Source organism: Dermacentor silvarum, chromosome 8, assembly GCF_013339745.2.
Source record: "Dermacentor silvarum isolate Dsil-2018 chromosome 8, BIME_Dsil_1.4, whole genome shotgun sequence".
NCBI lineage: Eukaryota > Metazoa > Arthropoda > Arachnida > Ixodida > Ixodidae > Dermacentor > Dermacentor silvarum.
This window is the reverse complement of record NC_051161.1, coordinates 168,286,844-168,299,824: the sequence shown is the minus strand read 5'-3', so window position 1 is coordinate 168,299,824 and position 12,981 is coordinate 168,286,844. Positions and strand designations below refer to the sequence as shown.

Here is a 12,981-nt window from a genome sequence, read left to right as displayed (position 1 = left end):
AGAAATGCATTGGCGTTCCAGTTAGTTTCTTAACAAAACGTCGCTTTATGTATTGAAGCACAACATTAACTGGAACGCTAATGCCTTTCACCGCAAAGATCGCGGATTAATATCTCGAAACTGGTGCCATCCTGAGAAATTATTCTAAGTGGATCCGCCTTGCGAACTCCACGGCTACAAATTGTAAATTACAATATGGGCCATCAGGTAATTAGTTAGAAACTTAATTAGTAAATTTTCGTTAATTAGTCGATTATGCATTTCATTTTTTGTGCAAATAATGTCCGCCTCTTCGAGTAGACCAGCTCATTAACTAGAATCGGGCTATCTGCCCGACAATTACAAGCTTAAATAAACTTTGAAAGTGTTCACTGAAACACACTGTATATTCACGGCCTTTATTTGTAATTGTAGTACAACTTGTATTTGGAGTTTGTCATGGTCACGAAACACTTGTGCATGGCCAATAGCTTGCATGCACAAGCTATTGGCCTTATCCTTACATTAAAGTCGTATTTGGTCACTTCAAGTCCCACAAAACGGTCCCTTCTGCTGGGTTGCGCTACATAGTTTACCAAATTGCACTGAGTTTTTTCTATGTGATAGGAGACTACATGTTCTTTATTCTTTTGTTATAGGGCCAACTGTCCTTGGCGCGGTGGCATACTTACCCTAATACATATAACCTGGGAGTGCACTAAGCACCCTCATAGGCCAAATACCAGTAACACAATGGAGCATTGGGAGGCACAGCTCGCCCGCTCCGACCTGGCAAGACAAAAGTCCTTAATTAGCCAGGTCAGGCAGGCGGCAGAGGCCAGTGGGGCCCTGGACTTAGAGGCTCCGACCACCCGTCCTTAATATCTTTTCCATTGGAATAAAGTTTCTATTCTATTCTATTATTATTTTGCTTTTGTTCACGCTCGTTCCCCTTTTCTGCCCCTCCGTGTTAGCGCTTTCCTTTTGCTGGCTAAGCACGAGCCAGTGCAAGAAGGAGAAGAAGACGGCAGTCCAATAGATTTTCTTGAACTCTTAAATATTTTATTTTTGTTCATTTTCTCCATTTAGCTTTACCGATTTTAGTATTAAAAAAGATTGCCTAATCCCACCCAAATCTTGGCCAATCCCCCGCAGTGGGTATGCGCCATCAGATAAGGCATACCATACCATACCATACCATACCGCTGCGTGATTGCTGCTGAGCCGGGCCTCCGAGCCGCCGTCCTCAACCGCGGGGCCATGGGCAGCCGCAGCACGTTTGCTGGTGAAGAGGATGACGGCAGCTTCATCGACGAGTACTCGGTGTGCATCGAAGTGTACGAAACGGAGGTGACAGATTCCGGTGGAAGCGCGCCAATCATCAAAATCTCAGGCTTGTGCGACGCTGATGGTCCAGCGACATACCTGTGTCAGCACTCCCTGGAGCATCTGACAGCTACCGGTCAGGCTGCCGACCCCAGTGTCATCCACGCGAACAAAGACCGAGTTCCCCGATTCCAGTCCTTGCAAGTGATTCGCAGTGGCCACGCTGCTCGTTTGTTGCTACAGCCAGAAACCCCCATCAGTCGAGGCGGTGCGCCCATGAAGGAAGCGCTGAATGATCGACCAAGGTGGGAAGGCCCCGTCACCGATGCGTTTGCCGGCGACGCTAACCGTAAGTGGTCCAGCCTGTCCATGAAGTTCACCGCGACAGGTAGAACAATCACAGCGCATTCGTGCACACCACAGAACTGCGTTTCATCAGTATTACAATGCCGTGAGCAATGTTCGGCTCTGGGGAGACGCCCGACAGAAAACCGTGGCTACAGCAGACCACCAAGGCAGAGCACTGGCGTCAGTAAAGACACAAAATTCACATCTCTGAGGCCCCGTGTACCGCGCAGCCGTAAAAGGACGACAATTCCATCTAGGCTCTCCGGAAGTTTCTGGGATGCCGAGTACGAAGGGCGCCGAGGCAGTGCTTCCACCTACACGCTTGACAGGCTTCCCTGCGGTGTATGCAGTGCTATGCAACAAGTGACGCGGTGTGACCTGGACTGCATCGAAGAAACTGTGACTACTCGTCACCTGCCAGCCCCGGAAACGAGAACAATTGTGCGTCGTCACGACTGCGAAACCTCGATTCAAGAAGGTTGGGGTTGCGCAGACCTTTGCGCTGTGTACCGCATACTACCTCCTCAAATAATTCGTCAAGGGTGCCAGCGAGCCGAGACGACAATAAAAACGACAGCGGCCGCCGATGAACTGAGGGAAGTTTACGTCTCCTCTAGCGATAACGTGTGGCTTGAAGCCCTGAGCTCACCGTTCGCGAGAAGGGAAATCTCAATGAAGAACGCTTCGACACAAAACCGGGAAAGGTCACGTGCTTGCTGTTTGGTAGAAGCGACCAGTGCAGCAACAAAGGGTGCCTGCGATCAAGAAACGAAGACGCTGTTTCCATCGCAGGTGACGCTACCCTCTATTGTCACGTCACTTGTGGATCGGTTTGCTGTCACTTGTTACGAGGTAGTTGCACGGCTTTCTACCGCCGAGTCAGACAAAGTGGACGTAAGCTTGTCAGAAAATTTGGTAAAATGCAATGCCGATGTTTGGAATAGGGTTATGCAACATGTGCAGGAGAGAATGGCCGGTGTGGCTCTCGCTTTTGTTGGAGGCAGTAGCGGTCCGACTGATGGTATGAGGGGCGAAGGAGAGTGTCTCGTAGAACGCCCTACAAAAAAGCCTTGCGCTGCGGCCAGAAGACTGTCGTCGAGGCTGGACATTAGTGACAAGCAGGACCTCTCAGGCAGCCGGCGAGACGGTCATCTTGCCCAGGCTATGTCATGTCCCGGTATGGATGGAGGTCATGCTTTACCATTTAAGGGATAGGCTCATTACATGACGTGCATTTATACTGCGAGACCGAACTGAAGCGGACAATGTCAATTACGTACTAATGATATATAGCTTAGCTTGTTGGTGCGGGGCTGTCTAAAGCATTGACCTTCGGTATTGCTGTAAGTTGGTGACGTAAATCTAGAGCTCTGCTTTTTAAATTGCGCCGTATAACAAATGTGAATAAAAAATACGTCATTGCGCATTAATTTTGCTGCTGTTGTCCCACTTTGCTCCACCGTCTATTTTCAAAGACGCTTAATAGCAGATGTCGCACCGAAAGGAACATGCGTGCTTTTTTGCTGTCCCTCGTACCACATTACCGTTCAACATTACTTCAGTAAACAAAAACAATTTGGTCGAGTGCATGAGCGCGATGTATTGCTTATCATTACCAAGAGTATTATGTGTCTCCTTTTGAGGTGACCTTGAAGAAGTGAAGGCAAAAGTAGCACAAAAACGGTAAAAATACGTACAAAATCGATAACTCAATAAGATCATTACAAACACCATAACATATTTACGTCAGTCAATAGGTAATTACAATATGAATACAAATATGGATAAATGATCATGATAGGCATTAAATTAATAATAATTAGCATGTCAAAGCAGACAAATGGGTCAAACACCCGGAAAAGTGGCCAAGAACCGATAATTAATTATAGTGTCAAGTAGTAGTGACGATGATGCAAACAGTCGTAAAACTGTGAATGACGAAACTGATTCTTTGTTGGGTGAACCTGTGCCCACAAAATCACTCGAAGCGCATAAAGTCCCTATATAAGAAAAGTACCGCCATCCTTTGATAAACGCCGCTTCTCTCTCTCGCGTATCTCGGATTGGACGATGATAGCGCGCGCTTTTCACTTCTTTATATTTTCTTTGTTTCCGCCTCAGAGCCATGTTGAAAGTCCTGTGCGCAGCCGCAGTCGCCGGCGGCGGCTGCAGCGCGCGCTCGGCCTGAAAGCTTCAACGTGGACTTTCTAGGTGCGCCACGGTCGACTTGGCTTTCGCAAGCAAAAAGTAAAGAAAAAAAGCAAGCGCTTTAGGAGAGGAGGCGGCGGAGGAAAGAGTAGATGGCGGTACTTTTCTTAAATAGGGACTTTAGAAGCGCAACGTTAGCGGCGAACACAGTCGGCGATCGTCAAAAATCTGATGGGCGGCGAAACGCGTCGGCTTTTATACATGAGTCATCCAAGGTTACAGATTATTCCCTGGTGCCCGCATATATTCCAGCAAGTTCTAAACCATTCGCGTCGGCATACTATCAGATTACGTACGCGTCGGTGACATACAGCGGATAGAAGCAGCGATAACGTTCGAAAAACTTCGGAAACATGCAGGCGCGTCCTGTGCCTAGCAATAACGTTTAACATTTGTTAGTCGGTGAAAAGCGGTCACTGCTAAAAGATAAACATGTACAGCTCGGTCCACTCTTAGAGGGAACACGGGAGCGCGTGGCCGGGGTAAAATCCCTATATAAGAAAAGTACCGCCATCCTTTGATAAACGCCGCTTCTCTCTCTCCTGTATCTCCGATTGGACGATGATAGCGCGCGCTTTTCACTTCTTTATATTTTCTTTTTTTCCGCCTCAGAGCCATGTTGAAAGTCGTCGCCGGAGGCGGCGGCGCGCGCCCGGCCTGAAAGCTTCAACGTGGACTTTCTTGGTGCGCCACCGTCGACTTGGCTTTCGCTAAGCAAAAAGTAAAGAAAAAAGCAAGCGCTTTAGGAGACGAGGTGGCGGAGGAAAGAGTAGATGGTGGTACTTTTCTTATATAGGGACTTTAGGCCGGGGGCCCGCGCGGCGCTAGCTGGCGGCGAGATTTGTAAACGCGGCGCGTGCGCGTAGAGTCGTAAGGGCGGCGCGTGCACCGCGTCATCTGCTACTTCTCCGCCCCTGCGATCGACAAGCGCCGGAGAGCGCATCCGTTTTTCCGCGGTGGAATTTCTCTAGCCCCCACTTTGCCCGCTGCTCATCGGGTAATCAGCAAATGGAAAAAAAGTTTTGTTTGTCGTTGTAGTCTCTCGCGAGTTTTAACTCGACTCGGTTCTTGTTCGTTGAAGCATCGTCCACAAAAGCTCCATAGTGAGGATATTTGTGATATCGATTGGACATGCAGTTTCATGAAAATTATTCTGTTACACCCACACGTGCGCGCAATGATGTAAGGTGTGCATAGAAAGACAAATGAAAGTAAACGTGGAGGAGAAAATTTCTTGATTATATTTTTGCGACAGAGGGTATATGGGGACAGAACTAGCCACACGACTTTAAATGAATGCAGAACTGGTAGTGTGCTGGCACAAGTACATGCTCTGTAAAACGCAAAAAAAAGAACGCACAAGCGTGCAAGGGAAATAGGACCAAGCATGGCTCACAGCTTAGAAAATTTACCCGAATAATGGTTGTGGAGCGACCCGTAACTGTGAAATTCTGCGAAAGTGATGACGAAGCCTGTCAGTTTCGCAACCTTGTGTCAATGCTAACCGATAAGCTAGTCGTATGTTTCTCCCGTACTGCTTGCAGCAAGTGGCCACTTTTCATAAGCACCAAACAATTGAAGCCCGATGCAGCGAGCATACCAAGTTTATATTATTATGGGGTTTTACGTGCCAAAACCACGATCTGATTATGAAGCACGCCATAGTGGGGGACTCCGGAAATTTGGACCACCTGGGGTTCTTTAACGTGCACCTAAATCTAAGTACACGGGAGCATACCAAGTTTGCCCACCCAACCATATAATGTCCGCCTATTCAACAAGCAGGAGGCACGGTTGGTATCAGTGCTTCGCAGTGCAAAAAAAAAAAGAAAGAAAGCCGGATGGGCCAGCGCTTGCTAGCGCTGGGGCGGAGAAGTAGCAGACGACGCAGCTAGGACACGCACCTCCTGTATGAATCTATGCGCATGCTCCGGGTTTCGAAATCTCGCCAGCAGTTAGCGCTCTGCGGACCGCTGGCCACGTGCTTGCGTGTACCCTCTAAGAGTGGACCGAGCTGTGCATGTGTCAATACCCTCCCCTTAAAAAAACAACGTCCCGATGCTACAACCACGAAAGCAAAAACAAAACCACGAGTATTAGAGACAAAAACAAAACAAAACAACAATAACAAAGTAACGAAGTACCTAAGTTCGTCAGCGGGCGTAGAAAGTCTTAAGACGCACCACGTGGATGACTTCAGGTCGTGCGCGGTGCCGCTGTGATTGCGAAATGCCGTCTGGCACGACCTCATAGTCCAGTGCGCCAATACGTCGGATGATCTTATAGGGTCCGAAATAGTGACGTAACCGTTTCTCGCTAAGTCCTCGTCGGCGTATCGGAGTCCAGACTCAAACACGGTCACCGGGCTGGTACTCGACGTAGCGTCGTTGAAGATTGTAGTGTCAGCTGTCGGTCCTCTGCTGGTTCTAGATGCGCAGGCGGGTGAGCTATCGACCTTTTTCGACACGCTGCAAATAGGTGGCAACGTCGAGATTTTCTTCGTCGGTGACGTCCGGTAGCATGGCGTCAAGCGTCGTTGCCGGGTTCCTTCCGTACACCAGGTTGAACGGCGCCATGTGCGTCGTTTCTTGCACGGCCGTGTTGTATGCGAAGGTGACGTACGGAAGGATGGCATCCCACGTCTTACGTCCGACGTCGTAGTACATTGCCCGCATGTCAGCGATGGTTTTGTTAAGCCGCTCGGTGAGAGAGAAAGAGAAATAACTTTATTTTGTCCAAAATGTGGTTAGAGGAGTGGGTAATGACTAGAAGCCTCCCCCGTCCCCCCTTTAGACGGCGGCCGGCAGCCCCTGAGCCGCGGCGGCGTCTTCAGCCATTTAGACTACTCTCGCTTGAACATCCGGGTCCGAGCTGAGCAACACGGCCTCCCATTGCTCCTCATTTCTTATTATTAAACTGGGTGGTTGTGGTTTTCAACAGTTATTGTTATATTGTTTCTTTGGGCATGCCCAGATTATGTGTTGAAGATCTGCTCGGTTGTTACAATGCTTACATATGTCTGTGTATACATCTGGGTAATAGTGACTGATGGCAATGGGGTTGGGAAAAGTGTTGGTTTGTATTAGCCGCCAAACCACTGATTGCCACTTGTTTAATGAACAATGTGCTGCCGGATATCTAGCCCTGGCTAGTCTGTAATGATCAATGATTTCCCTAAAGGAAACCAGCCTATCTCTGCCTGACCGGCGGATTGCGAATGCGTCCGTGTTGGTGTTGGTGACGTCGTCTCGGTCTGCGAAACCTCGAGCCGCGTCATGCGCATTCACGTTGCCTGGCAGGCCACAGTGGGCTGGTGCCCAGATGATTTGTATTCCCCTAGCTCCGTCTCCGTGGAAACCAGCCTGGAGTATTTTTTGCGCGTTTGGCGAGATGCGTCCTTTAGCGTAATTTAATATGGCGGTCTTGGAATAACTTAATATAATTTTATATTTGGGAGAAGATGTCATTGCTAGTGCAATGGCGACCTCTTCGCCTACCTCTGGCGTTGTTGTTAGGATTGTGGCTGACGCAATTGCATGTCCTCGATTATTGACTACTGCCGCTGCCATGGCATCTTGATGTTCATAGTCGGCTGCGTCTACATAGAGCACATCTTTAGAATGACCAAACCTGCTTCCTAATGCTTTGGCTCTTTCTTTTCTTCGTTCTTCATTGTGCGAAGGGTGCATTTGTTTGGGTAACGGGGGGATATATAGGTGTCTCCTAATGTCCGCAGGTATATCTGTTTTGATGTCAGTTCTGGGTTCATAGTTGATGTTCAGTGATTCCAGAATATGTCTTCCAGTTTGACTTTTGGAGAGCCTCTCCATCTGGGCAGTTCTGTGAGCTTCTATCAATTCTTCTATGGTGTTATGGACCCCCAGCACTTCAAAACGTTCATTCGAAGTGGAGACCGGGATCCCCAGAGCTTGCTTGTAGGTTTTCCTGATCATGACGTTGATTCTTTTCTTTTCAGTTTTAAGGTCTAAGAATGGCGCTACGTAGATGATCCGGCTGAGAACAAAGGTTTGAATTAGTCTGATCAAGCTATTTTCTTTCATACCGTGGTGTTTCTTTGCTATGCGCGAAATAAGGCGCGTTGTCTGATATGTATTGCTTTCTTACTGTCTGATGGTTTCAATATTGTAGCCGTTGTTCTGAATCCGCATACCGAGGAGCTTTATACTTGTAACCAGCGGTATGGGTTGTCCTTGGTTTGCGAAGAGCTGTATATTGGGGACTTCGGTTTTCTTTTTCCCTCTTGACGTTGACTGGTATAGCAGGAGCTCGGATTTCTGCGGGGAGCATCCCAGACCTCTCGACCCAACGTATGCTTCTACCGCATCAATCGCCTTTTGCAGTGTGTCCTGGATATGACCATCACTGCCTCCCGCTATCCATAGCGTAATATCATCGGCGTATAGGCTATGATTTAGATCTTCAAAGTTATTAAGTATTTTTGGGAGGCCTATCATGGCAACATTGAAGAGAAAAGGCGAGAGGACAGAGCCTTGCGGCGTACCTCTGCTTCCCATCTCTAGTTCGTCCGACGCCACTCCTCCTATTGTTAAAATTGCTCTTCTGTCAGATAGAAAGTCTTTGATGTATTCGTACGTCTTACGCCCAACTCCTAATTTTTCCAGGTTTTCCAATATTGCTTCATGTTTCACATTGTCAAAGGCCTTGGTTAGGTATAGTCCCAGTATGGCCCTGGTATCCATCCGGGAGCAGCCGTTTCCGTCTATTATTTCGTGCTTAATTCTCAGCATTATGTCTTGCGTCGATAATTTCGGGCGGAAGCCCACCATTGTGTGTGGAAAGGCTTCTCTGTTTTCCATGTATTTGTTTAATCTGTCGAGGACCACGTGTTCCATCAATTTCCCGATGCACGAGGTCAGCGAGATTGGTCTGAGGTTGTCAAGCTGTAGTTTTTTGCCTGGCTTCGGGATCATTACGATTTTTGCTGTTTTCCACTGTTTCGGAATTTTGCCTCTTTCCCAGCAGATGGTCATGTATTTTGTGAGAGCTTCAATAGACTGATCGTCCAGGTTACGAAGCATCTTGTTGGTCTCTCCGTCTGGGCCCGGAGCAGATTTTGTGCGGATGTTTTGAATAGCCCCTCGTACCTCTGCCACGGTAAAAGGACGATCGAGTGCTTCGTTATATGCCCCTGCGCATGCCTTTAGATTTTCTTTAGGATTGGATCCTATGTATTTGTCTTGGATTTATTTAATTAACTCCTTGTCTGTACAAGGGTAATTATGGATTATCTTGCTTAGATTGTGCTTTTGGGTCGTCTTGCTCTTATCTGGATCAAATAGATGTCTAAGAACATTCCATGTTTTGGCGAGACCAATCTGTAGATCCATTTCTTCGCACGTGCTGTACCAGTTTTGTCTGGTTAGTTGATGCGCGTAATTTTCTATGTCCTGATTTAGCCTTGCAATGCGTCTTCGTAGGTTACGATTTAGATTTTGTTTGCTCAATTGTCCTTGCAGGCCTTGTTTCGCTTCCCGCATGTGTAGGAGCTTCACGTCGGCTTGCTTTATCTCTGCTTCCTCTGATATGGTCTTAGTTGCCTGGTCGACACATTTGTGCAGCTGTTCAACCCAGGATTCAATGTCTTCAGTGTCCTTTGGGTTGCTGCTGTTTTCTTCGGATTCGCGTTCAGCCGTTCTTATTTTCCCGAATTCATCCCATTCGGTGATTCTAATTCGGTTGCCTTCTCTGGGTTTGGTTGTTCCTGCAACTAGTGGGGTGGCCACTATGTAGTGGTCACTTCCTAGGTTTTCCTGCAGATTTAGCCATCCCGCATCAGCTTTAGCATTTTTTACAAATGTCAAATCTGGCGTTGTGTCCGTACACACGCTGTTCCCCAACCTGGTGGGATGTGCTGTGTCGGTAGTCAGAGTAAGACCCTCTCGCTGTACGTCCTGCCATAGACGTCTTCCCTTCACCGTTTCCAACCTGTAGCCCCAGGCGGGGTGGCGCGCATTGAAATCTCCTGTTATTATTAAAGTGTGCTTTTTTGCTATATCTAGCGCCTTAAGGAAAAGATTCGCGAAGCTATGTTTTTTCTTAGGATTGCTGTATACGTTTAGTACGAAGAGACTGTTCTTGTTTCTGTTTTTTGCTGATATAATTTCAACGAAAACGTGGTCGATGTATTCTGTGCCTATATCATGTCGGATGACCTGCAAATTGCGTCGGACCAGTGTCGCAACCACAGGCTTGTTGTTACTTCCATCCATATTGGCCAATTCTCCTTGACAGAATGTTTTATATCCCGATAATTTGGCAGAGCATCCGGTTTCTCGCAGGCAGATTGCGTCAGGCACTGGCCCCATAACTTTATTATCTACAAACTGTTGCAGGTTTCCTCGTCTCCTACGAAACCCGCGACAGTTCCACTGCCATATTATTAGTGCCAGTGTTATTAGTAGTATAATGCCAGTGTTATTAGTAGCCATGGTGACGTTATTGGCTATCCTTTGTAGCCCTGTTGACGTCAGCTGCGGTTGGCCTAGAGTACGGTTTTTGGGACTTGTCCCCCCATGCCTTCCGTATGCGTAGCATTTTCTAATACAGCAAGTCTGGCATTAATATTGCCCATGTATTTGGCCATCATTCTTTCTATGCTTGCATTTATCCCTTCACTAATAGAGCTACTAAGAATTTCTAGTTTGCGATCCGTTTCCTCACTAAGTAATTGTAACTTTTCATTAAGAAACTTTTCGTGTATGTACTGTGGTTGTGGCGGCTTGGCTACTACTAGTTCTTTCTGTGTTATTTCGGCAGTAGCCCTCGTTTTCATGGGAGGGGATGCGGAATCTTGGTTAGCGTTAGCTACAGGCCTCTTCTCTTGACTTTCTTGAATCTGTGTGGTATCCATCTTATTGTTGTGATCTATCTGCTTCTTGTTTCTAAGCTTGGTGATCTCTTCCTTAAGTAATTTGTTTTCTTCTAACGAAAGATGTAAAAGCTTTTTAAGTTTGCCCAATTCTGCTTGTACCTCGGCTAGTGCATCGTTTTGCGTATGCTGTGGAGCATACCTGGGAGAAGACCAACCAAATGAGGTGAGCTGGGCAAACACGGCTCTGGGAGACCGTGTTTGCCCAGCTCACCTCATTTGGTTGGTCTTCTCCATGAGGCGCCTCGGTTGTCCCGTTCCTTGAATGGGACTTGGACCTGGATCTTGACCTGGATCTTGAGCCGGATCTGGACCTGGACTGCTGTCTCCACGGTGATCTCGACGCCCGTGTGCTGGCAGGGGTTTCGTCGCAGCTCGGCCCTTTGAGGTCGGAGGTCGTTTTCTTGTTGCTGTCGTTTTGTGCTTTTTGCGCGCTGTCCGAAATTGGTAGGCGGGGGAAGGATTCCGATCGTTCCCTTACTGTCTTTAATATGCCTGGATTGTTTAATTTTCCCTCGGCGAGGCATTCTTGTGCTTTCTTCTTCTCGAGTTGCCGTTTCTTCAAGAGAATTGAGACCTGGTAGCGCTGGCTGCATCCCTTGTCTACTGTGCGGTGGTCCTTACTACATAGGGCGCACTTGGGGTCACAGCTATGGCTCTCCGGCGGATTCTTGTAACCGCAGTCCGTGCATATTTTGTTTTCCGGTACCCTAGATCTGTGACCTAGTCTGCCACATGCTCCGCAGATCTCGTTTTTCTTTTTGTGCAGGTAGCACCTGTATTCGGTACCCCTGTAATAGACGAAGTACGGGACTTCTTCATCTTTGAAGACTATTACTACGGATGGGATCTTGCCCATTCTTCGTGCTTGCAATATTGTCGGGTTCCGTATATTTACCAGGCTTTTGGTGATGTCTTCTTCGCTTTCTGCTTCTGGGATGTTATGTATCACTCCTTTCGCAGTGTCTTCAGGTGACGTTGCTTATTCCATTATTTCGTACCTCTTTCCTTGGATGACGATTGCTTTTATGCCATTGTATCTTCTAGCGCGTGCCATGTCTGGCGTGCTGAGCATTATTATGTTCTTGAAGTTGTTGGTGCGTAGCGTGTCTATGATGGCGTCGTTGACGTGGATCCCGGCTGCGTTCAGGATGCTGTCCCTTAGAGATACGTGACTTGTTTTGGAGACGTTCAGTCCTTCCTTGGGTCGTAAAATAATTTTGATGTCGTCTTTTGGCAATTCTGACAGCCGCGGTGCTTGCGGTTGCTTGCGATGGCGTGGCCGAACGCGTGCTGCTTCCCTCTGTTCTGCGTCCTGGTTCCTGTTCTTGTTGTCTTTTCTAGCCTCGACGTTGAGGTCCTCCAGAATCTTGGCTCTTCTTTGACGGTAGCTTTCCATCCACCCAGCATCAGCCTTAAAATCTTCAGGCGAAATGATTCCGCCTTCTACCACCACCTCCATGCTCATGATGTGCCTTGCGTTGTTTTGCTGCTCTGTTGTGGGAGCTGGCTCTTCGAGCGCAGCTGGTGCGGGCTTTCAAGCTCCTCGTGGCGCGCGGCGTCACCTGCTAACGTGGCCGCCGCCGCTCGCCGATGGCACTCCTGCTGTTCCGCTCGATCCAGAAAATCGGCTGTAGAATTCTTCCTGATGACCCGATTTCCAGAAAAGTTGTATCCGCAGGTTCCTTGCACCTTTAGACACACTCATAGCTAAACATCGTTGCGATATCCTTGGAATTCCGCCACAGATAGGAGAAAATTACGGAGCCCTTATGAGGTACCACCGCTCCGCGCGTTGGTCGTCTTCTCCTCGGTGAGGTGATTCCGCTCGGTGAGGTTTCCGTCTTCCGCTCGGTGAGGTCATTCGTCTGCGGGTGGTAGGCGGCGGTCCGGCGATGGCTTGTCTGGCTGTAGGGCAGGATGGCTTGAGTTACTTCAGCCGTAAAGGCTGAACCTCTGTCGGTGATGAGGACTTCTGGGGCACCGTGCCGCAGGAGGATGTTCTCAACGAAGAATCGGGCTACCTCGGCGGCACTGCCTTTGGGCAAGGCTTTTCTTTCGGCGTAGTGGGTGAGGTAGTCTGTAGCTACGACGATCCATTTATTCCCGGACGTCGACGTCGGAAAGGCCATCTTGATCTGCTGGAACGGGCGACGAGGTGGCTCGATTGGCTGTAGAAGTCCGGCTGGCCTTGTCGGCAGCGTTTTGCG

The 12,981-nt window shown here is 48.3% G+C and overlaps 1 protein-coding gene across 1 annotated transcript; it reads left to right on the top strand.

The window, feature by feature from the left end:
- The first annotated feature begins 1,194 nt into the window (after positions 1-1,194).
- On the top strand, positions 1,195-3,028 carry LOC125947825 (uncharacterized). Its single transcript, XM_049673253.1, has one exon. It carries the CDS (start codon positions 1,240-1,242, stop codon positions 2,866-2,868), a length of 1,629 nt encoding a protein of 542 aa, XP_049529210.1. The 5' UTR covers positions 1,195-1,239; the 3' UTR covers positions 2,869-3,028.
- Positions 3,029-12,981: the final 9,953 nt, after the last annotated feature.

Excerpts from the sequence above, each read along its gene's own strand:
- LOC125947825 (XM_049673253.1), top strand. The coding sequence starts at position 1,240 with ATGGGCAGCCGCAGCACGTTTGCTGGTGAAGAGGATGACGGCAGCTTC.